Source organism: Dendrobium catenatum, unplaced genomic scaffold (assembly GCF_001605985.2).
Source record: "Dendrobium catenatum unplaced genomic scaffold, ASM160598v2 fragScaff_scaffold_1574, whole genome shotgun sequence".
Classification (NCBI taxonomy): Eukaryota; Viridiplantae; Streptophyta; class Magnoliopsida; order Asparagales; family Orchidaceae; genus Dendrobium; species Dendrobium catenatum.
The window spans coordinates 1,554,279-1,572,049 of record NW_021320036.1 but is presented as its reverse complement, the minus strand read 5'-3'; the positions used below and the strand labels follow the sequence as shown (position 1 = coordinate 1,572,049).

The 17,771-nt window shown below is 38.6% G+C and overlaps 1 protein-coding gene across 1 annotated transcript in view; it reads right to left on the bottom strand.

Moving 5' to 3' along the window:
* LOC110108211 overlaps positions 1-13,298 on the bottom strand; it is a 33,411-nt gene extending 20,113 nt beyond the window's left edge. The window contains exons 1-5 of the mRNA XM_028700690.1: positions 12,957-13,298; positions 5,882-5,998; positions 4,623-5,803; positions 1,814-2,129; positions 958-1,042 (exon numbers count right to left, since the gene is read on the bottom strand). Coding sequence (XP_028556523.1) covers positions 958-1,042; positions 1,814-2,129; positions 4,623-5,803; positions 5,882-5,928 — 1,629 coding nt within the window. The 5' untranslated portion in view covers positions 5,929-5,998; positions 12,957-13,298. The remainder of the gene's footprint in view (positions 1-957; positions 1,043-1,813; positions 2,130-4,622; positions 5,804-5,881; positions 5,999-12,956) is intronic.
* Between the last annotated feature and the right edge of the window lie 4,473 nt (positions 13,299-17,771).

Sequence of the window (17,771 nt, the reverse complement as noted above, 5' to 3'; positions counted from 1 at the left end):
ATCATTTCTTCCATCCCTCCAAACCTCTCCTCTAGGGATGAAAATTTTCCCTCCATCGACGAAAGTTTCTCACCCACCTCCTCTTTCAATTGGCCCATCTCCCCCTCCAAAACTTCTACCTTTTTTGATGTCATGCCGTCTAGGATCAAGAGCTCTGATACCAAATTGATACGCCTTAGGTTTCACAAGTTAGGGTTTGCCCTAATTTTCCTTCTAGGATGATATTTCTCCACCAAATCAAAGTTAATCCAAAACAAGAAGAATGAGAGGATGAATAAAAGAGCTTTGCATTAATCTTCAAGAAAAATCACAAGACAAAGCTAGTCCACTTCGAGAAGGACCAAATCTCCCAAAAGAAACCCTAGAGAAAACAAGAAGGAAAACAGAAAGAGCTTTCTTCACATGATAGCCCCCAAAATAAACCCTAATGGCTCCTTTCATATAATCCCACAAATTTCCCCTCATCCCTAAATTGCCCCCCATCGTCCACCCTCCATTTTCCCCCCAAAACCAGCCGCCCCCCTTGATGCCCAAATACTTAAGTGGGTGGGCCCATGGGGCCCACCGTGACTTCTCCCCCTTGCCTCACCCGGTTCGGCCGCCCCCTCCCTTGCCGCCTGTAGACCCGCACGGGTCCAGGATTTACCGCATCAGAGTGGCGAATGGTTTCAATAAGATTCCCTATAAAGCTAAAATACATGGACCACGTCTCCTAATTTCTGAAAAATATGAAAATGTGCTAACTAGGGGGCAATTCTCTTATTATAACCCAACTCACGAAAAGATCTTAAAGCTCAAATAAAATAAAAATAAGATATTTGATTCCAAAAAGAATAAATAAATGATGTAGAATCTACTAGAGCAAAATACAAGGAAAAAGCAGCAAAAATAAACTTTAATGTAAAAAACAATATGCATCATTATTAAGCTTAAAACGCGGGTAACAAAGGAACTAACCTGATGCGTAGATTTACACGGAAGAAAGTGTTGTTGTATTGCCAACCAATCATTGTTGTGCTCCATTATTCCCATTGCTAACAAACTGCATTATATTTAAAAAGTTAAGACAGAGGACTCCAAATTATATGACAATTAAAAGGTGTTATACAGTAAACATCCAATACTGGGATACAAATTGAAGGATTCAATTATGAGGCTCACTTTTTGGATAAAAAATTTCCACTGAATGCCTACCAGCATAGAACAAGCAAGAGAAGCTTGAAGAAACCTTGACAATATATGGTTTTATACTTTTATATATTGCAAAAAAAATGTGAAGAGCACTTATTAAACCTCAAGCTCTAACCCAAAGGAATTAAATAAAATAATTAGAAGCAAACAGCATATGAATAAATGAAACACGTTCATAATTCTGTTCTTGGCACATCCAACTTTCTTATGGCCTTTTTCATAGCCATTATACATCGGCAAACCGCATTTCTCTTCTAAAATAACAGCATCTAGACCAACAGTAAACTATATAAGCATTATAAATTGGACATAAAAATAATATAAAAAGAGTTTAAATATAAACAAATCTAAATAAAATAGTGCAAAGCAGCATATCATATAAATGATATGACGACAATTTTCAAAATAAGAATAATGATAGCCAAACAAATTATATAATGACAGTACAAAATATGCCAGAAAATTTAAAATAGAATTGGGTATAAATTATTAAAGAATTATAACAAAAGAAATAAGTGTTGCATGGTCCATCCACCTTATTTTTGGCATATACAAGAAGTTGAAGACATAATTAGGTCTAAGAAGTACATGCTGCACTGTGTGAAGTGTGATAAGTACGCACCCATCTTCTGCATCTGTGAATAGCACACGACTTGCAACAGCTGGTGTTGGAGGCTTATGAGGAAAAAGTGCTGCATTAAATAAATGAAGAAACCTCTGTGCCAACTTAGCAATATCAGCAGGAACAAGAGCAACCGACTGTTTCATGGTACTCTCCATAAGCGTAGCAGCCAGTGATTTCTTAGGCTGCTGTTGACCAGATTGGAGTGGACAAGATGAACTAGATAAAACGGATGTCAATGTTGAAGTAGATTCTCCTGGAAAGTTGCTGCCTGCATTATCTACTAGAGAGGCTGCATTGGTAGGGAAAAAAGAGGCTCTTTACACGAATGACTCTTTACAAGACCATGTTCCAATAAACTCTGTCTAAGCATTGATATAGCTGCCAAGTCATTAAATATTATTAGTAAACACATTGTATAAATAAGAAGCATTGTGCCTAAAATATTAATATTACATGCCTACCAACCATATGTGGGCTCCGAAAATTCGGCCCCGGCCTCCGCCCGCCTTGATTTTCTTCGGCGGCGATGGAGTTTTAACAGAATAAATTCCGGGGTAAATTTTGGAAGGCAGGTGGGTTTGTAGATAAGACACTACCCAGAGATTTCGCCCTCATTTTGCGAGGACTTTATGATCTGAGTTCGGGTTTCCAGTAAGCGCAAGCCCCTATAATTAATTACCCCTCTCGATCATGATAGAGAACTTTCGATTAAGGCTAGTCGTCAATCAGATACGTAGAAAATATGTGTTATCTGGCATATAGTAGCAGCATGGATATTTGAGATGGTTGGAGAATTTGGAAATTTGGAAGAGTGGGAGATTTTGAGATTTGATATTTAAAATTGAAAATTGCACCATCTTGCACTTAAAGCGGATGGTGGGGGAGTGAATAATAGACCCAATCAAGATCTCATGGTTCCGTCGTCCCAGGCCATCGTGGTCCCTGATCTACTTAGTCAGAGGAGGTAGTCGACCCAACCTGATAGAATGATCCTTGTCGGCAGCCATGGGTTGATTCTTCCAAGGGAACCTTGTAGACCTGAAGTGAATATTTATCTAAGGGGACAAATTTGAATCCACCTTAGCTAACATAGGGCTTTGTGTCCTATCGATCATATCCTATTGATTCATATATCAAGGATTTGATGCCACTAAGTAACATATTGGCTCTGATCATAACCGGTATTTCGTGGTGCCATTTGGCGACAAAACCACTCGATTCAGAGAGCCCCGGGTCATAACCATTTATCCTGCGGTGTCATTTTGAGGCAAAACCTCCGGTCAGAGGACACGTACCACCTCCTTACTGGTAGAAGATTGTTTGAGAATGGATCCTAGTAATATTTTTTACTATGCATTAGCTCAGTATAAGCTGAAGTAAATTTTAATTTGTCCACCCCGGCAAACTGTTGTTGAGAGTTGATGGGTTTTGCTTTAAGTGGTTTGATGGATTATTTCAATTTTAAATATTTTTTGAATTTGGGATTTTTTTTGGATTTTGGACTTCGTGGAGTTTTGGATTTTGAATGAACATTTGGGTAGAGCTCTAAACATTTTGAATTAACCCCTCAGGTTGATATTTACATTGAACATGGTCATCATCGGGGTGTACTTGGGGTTATTTCCACTTGTGGATTGAACATTATCAACTCTATCGAGCTGTCGACAGAGGATCAGGTTTCTCGGGCTTCATGCCTTTGTTTGCGAATTTTCTCTGTTAAAGGCCTTGAAGACCTAATATGAATGTATTCAGACATGGGGTCGCCTCAATTTGCGTGCACAACCTCAATTAAATAAATTGACAATGCATTTAAGGCATTAACGATGTTCCGGACACAACGACGAAGTCCGTTTGTCAATCAAACGTTGTCTGGGCAGCGCCAAGCGAACTTTTTTCTTGAAATTCGCGCTTACATCGGGATTCGTGTCGATCTCCTTGCATGTTTTAAGTTGCATAATTTTGTTATCATTCTTAAGTATTTGAGATGTTCTGAACGTAGTGGTGAAGTTCGTTTTGTGATCGGATTTCATTTGGGTAGTGCCAAGGCTTATTCTCCTCGATATGTGTGCTTTGTCAAAACTTGTGCCACCAATCTGGATGATCCAAATTGAACACATAAGACGTAGTTTTTGAGTATTCGCAATATTCCGGTCATAATGGAAAAATCCATTTTGCGAACGGACATCATTTGGATAGCAAAGATTCTGATCTTCCTCAAAATTTGTGTTTTGCCTCGAGATCCGTGCCATCAATCTGAATGCTTCGAATTGAATAAACAAAATGTAGTTATTACAGGTTGATGACGTTCCGGACACAACGACGAAGTCTGTTCGTCAATCCAACGTCGTTTGATCAGCTTCGCGCCTTAATTTCGGGTGTCGGCCATCCCTTTTGATTGATCTCATTTGATTCGATTGTGAGAGGCCTCGACCTAACAGAATTCGATGTGCGACCACAATGTCGCTGTCTGTTTGCCATTCGGATGTCATTTGACCCTTTAAGTGGTGCGTCATGCCAACCCATGCGCTGCTTGATTTTTCATTTTGTACTTTTTTCACGTAGTTTGAGTTATAGGGGTCAACACCATAGAACAAATTTAGATGCATGAAATGAAATATTAAAGTTTATAAGATGGTATGAATGGTAGAAATGAATTATAGAAGTTATATATTTGATATTAAAGTTGTATATGGGTGGTAAGCATGTAATATTAATGTTTTGGGTGTTAGAAATATAAATAGCATGAAATAAAGTAATATGTAGGTAAATTTCCCTAAAATTAAAACAGTTGGGAATCAAACTAGTCACCAACTTTCTTTAACATCGGCCAAGTAATTCTTAGCAAGCCGAAGTGGAGCTAGATCAAGAATCGATAAAACAGTGTTATTATCAATTACAGGTGTCCAGTAACAACTAGCACTTTGGTTTGAATCAACTTGTACGGATGAATGAAAATTTGAAGGATGAAAACATAACGGAGGATAAGAAATCTTCCTCCAGGACCGTGACATTTCATGTCTTTCAATCATTTCTGATATCAACCTCCGCAAGTCATTGGCAACTTGCTGTCTGGAAGGATCAAGAACACAAACGGAGAAAACTTGGAGAAGAAGTTGAACATGTTCATGTATTAAACAGTAAAGCTGTCCGATTTGGCAAGCTGTAAACCCATTGATAAGTTCAGTACCAGAAACAGATGCAGAGCAATGAGAAAAAGAATTAGGTGAAGACATTTTCCATGCAAAAGAAGGAAAATGAGGTCTCTGTAAATTGGAAACATATGGCAATATAGGACGTAATGTGGCCTTAGATTGTCCCAACAGAAACTTCTTGCTTTTTGCAAACTCCTTTAGCCGTTTCTTTTGCCTGGTCTCTGGTACATGAGCCCCTCCATACTGCTTTTCGCTATGTTCTGTGTTGCAGCCAGTGGTTTCCTCAACATCACTCTCAAGTGCTTCTTCAAGTTCAACTTCAAAGTCAGCATCATTTTCTTCATCTTCATCAAAAGTTCTCTCTCCTTGACCTGCTTGCTCATTTCCATCTCCTTCCATAAGAACAGCAGCAAGAAATTTGTGGTATTCTTCTTCCTCGTCAACATTACGAAGGTCATCATCATCATCTGACTCTTGAAGGAATGTCTCTAGTTCTTCAAGTGTGTAGTTTGCAAGTGAGTGTCGAGCCCTAGTACGCCTGCAAATAGCATCATCATTATCATCCACAATACGCTCATTGATGTTTTCTTGATTGGAAGTCGCATCAAGCACATTTTTCTTTGAAGGAACACCAGCACCATCACTTCCATTCACAGCAGAAAAATCTTTAATGGAAGTCAACATTTGTAGCTGTTTGATTGATTTCCCAGCGGCATCATCAAATTGCATTATCTTTTCCTCAGCCTCCTCCGCCTCATTTACAGATTCTTGGCAATAGATATTCGTCTTCTCCTTGAGTCTTGGAGATGAAGGGCTGAGTTTTCCATCTGAAAAGCTTTTGATACGTTTACAAACATCATCACATGTTCAATTTCATAACTCAAACTAGAAGAGGCTTCTGAAAGTGTTTCACCTCCTCTTCTTCATCCCTTGAGCTTCTATATGCATATTATCACCCATCAACACAATTTTTTCAGATGAAAAGTTCAGGTTGAACTGATTAAGATGCCCAGCAAATTTATGGTAACAACTATAGTATATTATATCACCGGAGTCAACCCAAAACCACAAAAAGAAGAAAAATTATCAGGGAATACAAAAAATATTATTTTACAAACAAATTTCAACAAGTAGTGCATGTTACTGCATTCTAAGAAAAATGGTGTGCAAAAAAACATGTACATACATGCATAAATTTGATACATGACAAAGAAATAAATAAATAAAAAATAAATAAATAAATAAATAAAAACGAAATAATTTAAAAAATAAATAAATAAAAATAAACTCACCTAATGGTGTGACAACTACGCTTTTCAAATTGCTTGGACTGACCCCAAAAAAATGCAATTTAAATGCTTAAATTCTTGACAAAACAAATAACACTACCGTTATCAAAAAATAAAAATATTAGTTATATTGGGCAGGTTGCTTTGTCATTCTCAGGCCAAAATATTTTTTTTAAGAAATAATTCTTAAAATATAACAGTAAAATAAGAATACCACTATAGATTTCCGTAATTTTAATGTAATTTAACGGACATTAAAAATCATAATCATCATCCCATTGATAAATGCCCAACAACAATCCAGTCAAAACTATGTTATTTACAAACAGAATAAGAGCTGATTATATTCCAATATCGTCAACAATTGTTTCATCGCAAGATCTCACTGATCTCAGTTAATTCCTTGAAACTATCGAAAATTTATATATTGCTCTGGAAACATCTGAGAATACTCTCGATTAAGGAGTTAATACTTGTGTTCGAACCAATTATGATTGATGTGAATATGGTTGGGACAAAGTCATAATGGGTCCTATAGGACTTTATAGAGGATGATGGGAGGAATGTCCAAGGAATCAAGAAACACAAACTTCGAAGACCTAAAAAGGACCCAAAAAAGGAACTTATAACTCCACATTGACCATAAGATGCCCAAGATTGTACATAAAATGCCATGTGGTAGCACCCGTCCAGCGGAAAATAATTGAGCTAGTATAGGAAAGTAAGGACTAATCTACCAAGTGGGCATAACACCCACAGTCAAGATCCCATGATTTTATCATTCCAAGTTTGTTAGTGCCCTTAATCTCCTTAGTCATGTGTCGACTTGAGAATCCGTATTAACAATCATGTGTTACCTCATCCAAGGGACCTCGTAGATCAAGGGTGTGGATCTAGTTCTAAGCTAACAAAGGAGAATTATAATCCACTACCATATGAGGGAGAAATCTAAATTGGATTTATTGTACTGTGTGATGGTGCAGGCCAAAGCTAACAAAACTACTTAGGCTCTAAGATTGATGTATAGGAAATGAGAGTATCTTCTCTATGTGATGGAGACAATACTCAATATGGGGCTTATAACCTAATATGATAAAGAAGCTAGAGGTATGAACTTGCATCTTGCATGGGTCAAGAATGTCATCTAATTCACATAGTCGCATATGAATATACCAAATAATTACCAAATTTTTGGAAGCAAAATATAGAGGGTTCAAGTTAAATTGTAAACATATTTGCTCTAATATAAATAATCTTTGTTCTATTATAATCGGGGATTGAAAAATTGTGCCTCTCCTCTTAGATTTCTGATGCTGACATGAAAGCGAAAACAGCAAGTAAAAGAGAATAATAATGTAGGAACACATTAATATGACTGATTTTCTTATTTCTCATTCAATAAAAAAGCAAGATACAATTGATCTATTATTTAATAGGTAGATCATCTCTCCCACAAATCCTAGACGCCTCTAGGAATTCACAACAAATACAAAAAAAATAAACTCAGCAATCTCATGCTCGTAACATTAATCAAAACTCCCTAAATAGCTCTATCCACAATAACACAAATAAAATATTTTTAAATAATTAAACATGATTTAGGAAACATCCATAAACAATTAAACATGATTTAAAAACATCCCTAAATAATTAAATATGATTTAGGAAATCTTCCTAATCAATTAAACTCTTCCTAAATAGCATAAACACAATTAGAAAACCTTTCTAAACAACTCCCCTTGAGTGAGAATGATGTAGAACGAAAGGCCTAAACTATTTCTATGGGAAGGAAAGAGAAAATAGTTCAGATTTTGATGCTCGGGAAGGTGGACAATCTCCAATTGTCTCCTCACAAAAGTTGAAATGTCCCTTCAGAAAATCTGAAATTTTCAGAATTTCCTATGGGAGAAAGAGGAGTAAAGGAAGTTGGGAGAGGATTCCAGCAATTGTCCAGCCTTGGCGTGAAAGAATTGGGAGAGAGAAGTTTCCTTTGAAAGGAGAGAATGCACGCTCTCAAAACTCTTCTATTACAATCTGAGAACAATCTCAGATTTTTAACAAAGAAAATCTGAGAGGATTTCTCAGATTTAATTGGGCTAGGATGTGGAGAACTTGAAGGAGAATCTAGCCTTAGTTGTGAAAAGAAAGCTGAGAGCAAACCTCCGTTACAGGTTTTGGAAGAGAGGATTTATTCAGTGCAATTAGGAGAGATGAGGGGCGGTGACAGGGAGAGGGAATTGGCGGGATAGAGAGGGAGTGGGGCCTTGTTTCCTAAATCAAAACTTTAGTATTAGGAAATAATTAAAACCAATGCAGGAAGGAAAATTCGGCCATGAGAGGGGGGTTTCAAATTGTTTCCAAAAGGGTGGGATGTGGTTTAGGAAACAATTCCCTGGAATTGTTTACTGGGCCGGCAGCTAGTGAGGCCAAGAGGGAGTTATGGAGAGAATTTGGGGAATCATATATGTTTGGAAAGATAGGAAATCAATTAATTAAAAATCCATTTGAATTTGAAAATCCAAATTGATTTAATTATAGACTTTCCTAAAATAGAGTGATAAATTAGAAAGGATTTCAAATTTTAAATTAGTGGAATTTGAAAATTGAAAACCGCCCTAAAATTAAATCACCCAAATTAAATTTGAAATATATCATGAATGAGATTCAATACTTTTCTAAAATAGCTTTCTAATTTAGGAAACTATTTGAAATTCAAAATTTGAATTTCAAATGATAAAAATAATTTCCTAAATTATTTGAACTCTTTAGGTAAGCATTAAGGTGGCATTGACTCCTCATTCATGGAGACAAACAATGGTGGCCTGCGGTGGAGGAGCTAATGGGAGAAGGTGGCCGGCGGCCAAGAGGGGGTGGGATCGAGTGAAGATGAATCCGGTGGTCAAACGAAGAGTGGGGAGGAGAAAGATGGAACAAAACAAAAGATAGAAGATAAAACAATGCAAAGAGAAAACCACGAACCCTTGGCCGGTGGCTTGGGTGGAGGATGGGGATGTCGACAAGGAGAAAACGAAAAGATAACGAAAAGAATAAAACCACGAACCCGACCGTCTCCAAGGTTGGTGGGTGATACGATTTCCCTCTCCAAGGGATCTCAATTCACGAGCCCGGACCCATCCTGCGGCTGATGACAACTTTGATTCCTCTCCAATGGAATCTCACTCTTGTCCTCTCTCAAGAAGAAAAGAACACATTGTGGAAAACAAATTTTTTTTATATTAATCAACCATCCCATTACAATAGATTAAGGCCTTATATATATGCCATAACATGAGAAAATCAAAATTACAAAAATGCCCCTTGGGCCAAGACACTCACATAAACTATCCTAGGGGTAAAATAGGAAAATACATAAAACAAGAGCTAAAATTCAGAAAATAATACATAAATGAAAATTTAAATAATGCCCGTCGATTTACTTGTGATAGATACGCCAAATCTTCGTACCGATGTCCGCATCAGAGAACCTTCCTAAACAACACCACATTGATTAGAAACCTTCCTGAACAATTCCCCCTTAATTAGGATCCTTCCTAAACAACTGCCCTTTGATTAGGAATCTTCCTAATCAATTCCCCCTTAATTAGGAACATTCATAAATAGCTCACTCTTGATTAGGAACATTCATAAATAGCTTCTGAGACTGTCTCCGAATCATCTTATATTGCTCCCATGTGGCAACATACACTGGCAAATACTTTTGCTTGATAAGTAACTTTTACGTTCATATTTCCCCTCGGCGCGCCTCTTTTACTTCTAGGGGCTCCAAAATGGCCACCATGTCCTCTATCAAAATCAAGGGAAGTGAAGACTGTGTGTGATATCTTATTGCACGCCTCAGTCCATAGCCTGCAACAATTCATTTTTTAGGGTAAATTCAGGAGATAGTGATAACATAGGATATCTCTTATTTATGGACAAATAATCCCTTTCACGTTCTTCTCTAGTTCCCTCTCCCGCAACATATCTCGATGGCGCTCCTCTTCGCATATATCAAAAAACATCTCTATCATCCTTCCGTTCAACAATTGTTGGGACACCAAGATTTACATGGTCATGTGGAAAAATACTCCCTTGTTAGTCATTTCCAAGATGACCATGAAGGCCTTTCCCTGGCATATAATCACGCCCTAGGGGTAAACTCATGCAATAAGCAGTACTTGACCCTTGAGTATAGATGATATCATCAATATTCTGCCTTGGAGCCCCTAAAATTGAAGTTGAATGTGGTGTGTCATACTGAGAACTTCCAAGAATGGGTAAAGCATGTGGATCTACATCCATTCCTCTACCATACGAACTAAAATCTTGAGAACCAGGATGAATAGGTGCAACTCTTGCTGCAATATATTCAGTTTGTTTAACATTAAGACTAGGAAGCAGTGACCCTAGAATCGTCACCACCCTAATAGCTTCTTCATCCTCTAGTGTAACGATTATCGTGATCTCTCCATGTTTCCCCTGTGTATCGAGGGTGAGAATCCCGCCTTTCTTGCCTCACATGACCTGATCTCCATGGTTCGGCCCGTCCCCCTCCTTCTCTGATCGTCCCCTCCCCTTGTTTAAAAGGCATCCCATAGTGGTCGGCCACTGCACCAGCTTCATCATAAAACTATCTTCGTAGTGTCCCCCTATCTGAAACCCCTAATCTACCCCTTATCGAAGCCCTAGTAGGTAGTTCTTGATGAAAGAAACTCTCATTATCGAACTCTTACCGTTCGATTTCTTTTCCCTTAGATTCAGCAAAGGGAATCCTGGGGGTTAGCAATTGGAACCACTGGTGGAGTTTTGTATTGCATCTTTATGAGCTTCCTTAACATCTCTTCTATCCTTTCAAATCATCCCTCTATCCAATTCTCCATAGTTAAAAACTTCTCTATGCCGGATTTGAATTGCTCTATTTTTCCTTTCAACACATCCACTTTCTTTATTATCATCTCTCCAAAAACTTCGCTCTGATTCTAATTTGATGCGACTTAGGCTTCTTTTGAGACGGCTTTTTTATTGGTTTTTAAAACCGCTTTCTATTATAAAATTAAAAATTACTTATACTAGAAAGCGGTTTTAAAAAGCAGAAAAAAAAAGCCGTCCCAAACGAAGCCTTAGAAGCGAAAACAACAAGTAAAAGAGAATAATAGCGTAAGAAATCAACGATAAGGCTAATTTTCTTATTTCTACTTCAATAATAAAGCAAGATACAATTGATTCACTATTTGAGAGGTAGATCATCTCTACCACAAACCTTAGACACCATTAGGAACTCACAACAAACACACGAAAAATAAACTCAGCAATATAATCCTCGTAACCTTAATCAAAACTGCCCCTTAAATATTCCTAGCCACAATAACACAAATAGAAGAACCTTCCTAAATAATTAAACATAATTTAAGAAATCTTCTTAAACAATTAGACATGATTTATGAAATATTCCTAAATAATTAAACATGATCTAGGAAACATTCCTAAACAATTAAACATAATTTAGAAAACATTCCTAATCAATTAAACCCTTCCTAAACAGCATAAACACAATTATAAAACCTTTCTAAACAGCTCCCCTTGATTAGAAACCTTCCTAAACAACTCTCCCTTGATTAAAAATCTTCCTAAACAATTCCCCCTTAATTAGGATCCTTTCTAAACAACTCCTCCTTGATTAGAAACCTTCCTAAACAATTACAGATTAATTAGGAACCTCCCTAAATAACTCTCTCTTGATTAGAAACATTCCTAAATAGCTCCCCTTTAATTCCTTACATAATAAATAATAGCACCCAGCGTAGCTGTGGGCCTCCCTGGCATATCAATTTCCCATGTAAACATCATTGAAGAAGCAGAGTGATGAGGGCAATCATGGCAAGGTTAAGGATTTGGTTTTTTTTTTTTCAAAAAAGAGAGGCAAGTGGAGAGAGAAATTCATACAATTATATTTTTAATAACAGCCAAATGATCATTGCTAATTAAAGGAAAATGATATATGCGTCCAATTAATGGTAATGTTCATTTTATTTAACTACTAATCAATAATGGAATAACAATTTTCTTTTCTTTATTATACATCCCAATCAAAAAGTATAAATCCATGATTTTCTTTTCTTCCCTTGACTTCCAATCCGTATATGAGAACTAATTATCAAGTAGCAAGGCAGGAATGAACTTCAATAAAAATATCAAACAATAATTCCTCCAAATTCTTCTAATCGACATATCCCAATCCCTTCTGTATTTCGTTAAAACAAAAACAAACAAAGAAATTCCACCATTAATTGAAATCACGCCCTCCCCATCCAGATGAAAATAATAACAACAGTAATTGCAAAGCACCAATCAGCTTCCAATAGCATCTCAATCCACTAAGATCGCTCAAAGTCTTCCTCTTACACCCCTGTTTAATCAACAATGGGTACCTCCACCATCCTATCAAAACCCCGAGGGGCTGTTTGGATGCAGGATTTAAGCTGGATTTGTGGCGGATTTGAGCTAAATCCAGCCAAACGGCTAGAAATGCAAAATCAAATCTCACGGTAAATCTAAGCTGCGGTTGAAAGAAATTTCCCTCTTTTCTGGTAAATCCCGGATTTACGAAATCCTTCGGTGAGGCGGATTCAAGGCATTCTTGGCGCGAGGGAAAAAGAATTCCGACCAATAAGCGCGTGAAAGGGGGAGAAATCCCGTTACCTTCGCGGCGAGCTCCCGGCGCCACTTCCGTCCGACAGAAACAAAGTTGAAGGAGGAGGCGGAGAAGCTTGGACTCTTTCAGAACTCTACTTCACGAGAAGCAGAACAGCAACGAATAAATGCAGAAGAGGAAAAGCAAACCCTAGACAGGCAATGACAATTGACTCGCTCGAAGCTCTACTCTACGCGAACCAGCGATTCCGAATAGGGAAGCTCTACCTCACAGGAACGAAGAGGTCCGCCTCACGCAGTGTGGAAACAAGAACAGTGATCTCAGATCAAGAAGAGAGCGGAAATAAGAGGAAGAAGAAGAAGTTGTATACTATTATTCTGAATCTCTATATATGAGGATTACAAGTTATTATATAGCCAGGGAAAGTATAAGAACTAATAAGCTAACGTCACCTAAGCAAGAGATAATTGTTTATTTATTATCTTTATACACTTAATATTTCCCCGCAAGCTAAAGGGTTGGTAGAGACAGTTAGCTTGTTCCTTAGTGTAATAAATCTTGGTGTTGATAGAGCTTTAGTAAAGATGTCCGCCGTTTGATCAATAGTGCTGATAGGAATAAGCCGAATGTTGTTTTGCTGAAGATGTTCCCTAATGTATTTCTGATCAATTTCTATGTGTTTTGTTATTGCATGAAAAACGGGATTGTTTGCTAGAGCGATTGCTGATGTGTTATCACAGAATATTTCTGTGGGTTCCGTTTGATCAATCCTGAATTCAGATAGGAGTCTTCGGAGCCAAATAATGTCCGTTGTAAGTGCAGCAAGCGCTCGATATTATGATTCTGTGGAGGACCGAGCAACCGTGTGTTGTTTCTTGACCGTCCAAGAGATGATGGTGTCTCTAAGAAATGAACAATATCCAGACGTCGATCTTCTTGTATCCGGATCTCCGGCCCAATCAGCGTCTGAAAATGATTTAAGATGGAGATTAGTTTTTGTAATGGGAATTCCAAAAGCAAGCGTACCTTTGATGTAACGTAGTAGACGTTTGAGCATGAAGAAGTGTTGTGGTTGAGGGTCATGCATGTGTTGAGATAGTTGATTTACGCTATACGTAATGTTCGGTCGCGTGAGTGTTAAATATTGTAACGATCCTGTGGATCGTCTATATAGCTGAGAATCCAGTGATGAATTCGAAGGATATGAGGGCGGGAATTTGGTGCAGGTGGGGTTGGCTAGCAGTTTGCAGTCAACAAGGTTCATTTGCTGAAGTATAGATGTGGCATACTGCCGCTGAAATAAGAAGTAGGTGTCCTTGGTTTTAGTTATTTGGATGCCAAGGAAATCATGAACTGGACCAAGATGCTTCATAGAGAATCGGATGCTGAGTTGATTAATGACCGAATTGATTGCAATTTTGTTGTTCCATGTAATCAATATATCATCAACATAAACAAGTAAAAATATAGTTGTTTGCTGATTTCTAAGAGTAAGAAGGGAGGGATCCGATTTACTATGGGAGAATCCAATTGAAGTTAAGAACGAAGTAAACATGTTATACCATTGGCGAGGCGCTTGTTTGAGACCATAGATGGCCTTGTGAAGTTTACATACATGATTAGGAGCCATGGAGTCTTCAAACTCGCGGGGCTGCCTCATGAAAACCTCTTCGGTTAAGGTACCGTGGAGGAACGCATTGGCGACATCCAATTGATCTACCGTCCAGTTGTTGTAAAGAGCTACAGCCAGGAGAATGCGTATGGTTGGTAGTTTGGCTACCTTGGCTACCGGACTAAACGTCTCGTTATAGTCCAGTCCGAACTCTTGATGGTTTCTGAGTGCTACCAGCCTTGCTTTGTATTTCTCGATTGAGCCATCTGCACGAACTTTTGTGCGATACGTCCACTTGCAGCCAACAATGGATCGGAGTAATCAGGTTTTGGTTCTACAAGACTCCACGTGCCCTGACGTTGGAGAGCTAGAAACTCTTGAGCCATCGCATTTCTCCATTATGGTGATTTGCAGGCTTGAGCAAATGAAGTTGGTGTGTCCAGTTCTGGAGGGGAAGTAACAGAATGGAGCAGGTTTAAACGATCTGGGGGTTTTAGATGACCAGTCTGCTTTCTTGTTACCATATGATGAGTAGGCTGTTTTACTACTTCAGGCACGGGTGGTGGAGCAGGAGATGTCGCCCGTGTAGGAGAAGGACAGACCCTGTAACACGAATCCTTACAAGAGGTATGAGTTGGATGATTAATCTGACTTACTTGAGATGCCGAGAGCAGAAGCAACAAATTCGGATTTATGGGTGAAGTAGGAGAGCTGTGTTCATTGCTAGCCACCAACGGTTTATGAAACGGAAATAAAGTTTCATCAAAAGAAATATGCCTAGAGAATGTAATTTTGTTGTTTGAAATATCTAAACATTTATAGCCTTTATAAACATCAAAGTAACCAAGAAGCACACATACAGGAGCCTTTGGTTGGAGTTTATGAACGCTATGTTTCGGAGATAATGGAAAACATGCGCATCCAAAAACTCTTAGGTGACTGTAAATAGGTTTGAAATTAAAAAATAATTCAAACGGAGTTACTTGAGAGGTAGTGAAAGAAGGTAACCGATTTATTAAGTAAGTTGTCGTGAGAACAGCATCTGACCAGTATTGGAACGGGACCGAAGCAGTTTGTAGGAGAGTTCTTGTTGTTTCAATCAAATGTCGGTGCTTGCGTTCTGCCACCCCATTCTGTTCTGGGGTGTAAGGGCACGAGAGTTGCCGAGCTATACCGTGCTTGTCCAAGAACTGATTGAACTTGTGATTGACGAACTCAGTCCCACCATCAGACCTGAAGGTTTTAATGGTATGCATGGTATTCTTTTCAAGTTTTATTTTAAAATCAACAAAGATCTCAAATACTTCAGATTTTTCTTTCATAGGAAATATCCAAGAAAATCTTGAAAAATCATCCACGAATAGCACATAATATCGGTACCCTTGATTGGAGATGACCGGAGCAAGTCCCCAAACATCAAAGTGAATAAGCGATAACAGAGCATTGCTACGGTTATTAGAATTTTCAAAAACTATTTTATGACATTTGGATTGTTTACACGGTAAGCGTCCATTGCCGGTGTTAGCAATGTTCACCGATCTCCCATCACCTACAGTCACTGTATCGGAGCCTTGATACGGTGTGGCAATGGACAAGTTGTCCAGTGAGTTGGTGAGATGATTGGTAGCACCCGAGTCAAGAAACCATTCCGAGTAGGAGTTTTCTGAGTTTGCCGCCAAGGTTCTGGGTTGCGATTGTTGTTGTTTAGGGACATAGTCAAGGTTTGCTCGGTGCCAGCAACTGGATGCCAAATGACCCCTCTTTTCACATATTTGACATATCACCTGAGAGTTGGATGAGGAGCGAGACGTCGTTGTATTGTTCGTCGATGCTCTGCCTCGAGACCTCCTGCCTCTGCCGCGAGTAGTGAATAGCGCCGAATGAGGATCCGGAAATGAGGCAGCACGAGCAGTGTTAGAGGCAATGTTCACTTCTTCGCTAAGAAGCAGGGGATAGAGCTGATCCAGAGAGATAGGCGTTAACATCGTACGGATCGATGTCTTGAACGACTGGTACGCCGGTGGTAGACCGTTGAGAATGTATAGGATAATGTCTTCATGATCCACCGTGGCGCCTGATGCCGAAATTTGATCAACAATTTTCTTGATCTCAAATAGATATTGGCTTATGGATTGATTCTTGAGCGACATATTGTGAAGAGAATTCTTGAGCTGGATAACTTTTGATCTATTTGTAGATTGAAATATTGTTTCAAGCATAGACCATATTGCAGTCGTATAGTCGAGATGAACTACATATGGTAAACTGTTAGAAGATATCGTAGAACAGAGGGCAGCGACAAGATTTTGGTCCGTTAGGAGCCATTGATTGTGCTGGCGAGTTTGAGTGGAAGTTCCTTCAGATTGAGAGGGAATCGTGATCGGAGACGAGAAAGAAGAAGAAAGAAATCGATCAAACCCATTTGCACGAAATTTTTTTTCAATTTGTGCTTTCCATACGGGATAGTTGTCGGCATCTAGCTGGATGGAGACGATCGTCTTCAAGTTCGATACGACGAACTTCAGTGCGGATGGAATCGTTGAGTCTTCCATTTCCTCCATCTCTGATTTTTCTCCGGGATCTGATGTAGCGGAGCTCATTTCTGAACCGTCTCTTATTGCCTAGCTCTTGATACCATGAGGAAACAAGAATAGTGATCTCAGATCAAGAAGAGAGTGGAAATAAGAGGAAGAAGAAGAAGTTGTATATTATTATTCTGAATCTCTATATCAGAGGATTACAAGTTATTATAAAGCCAGTAGAAAGTATAAGAACCAATAAGCTAACGCCACCTAAGCAAGAGATAATTATTTATCTGTTTATTATCTTTATACACTTAATACGCAGGAATGAAAAAGAGATCGTAAACGGTCCATCAGTCCGACTACAAAGCCGCTAGAAACTTCGTGTGTGCGGGAAATTTTAAGACGGAGCATGGACGAAACAGTGAACGAAGGAAACCGCCAAAATCTTTAGCGCGATACCATCCCGCCAGGAGCAATTATTACGTCAAGTCAACTGACGCTACCACAGATTAATAATCACCCGTCAAGTCATCTGAAATTTGGTATTGCTCATACATATCCGGATTTTCAGTTTTTTGTCCATACATAATAATTACTCTCCCGCAAGACGGCAGAGAGAGATGGGAAATAGAGATAAACAGGAGAAAGAAAGATGGAGAGAAATGAACTTTTTTTAGTTCAGGTCACTTGTCGTAGCTCTACATCCGAACGTCAATAAAATATCT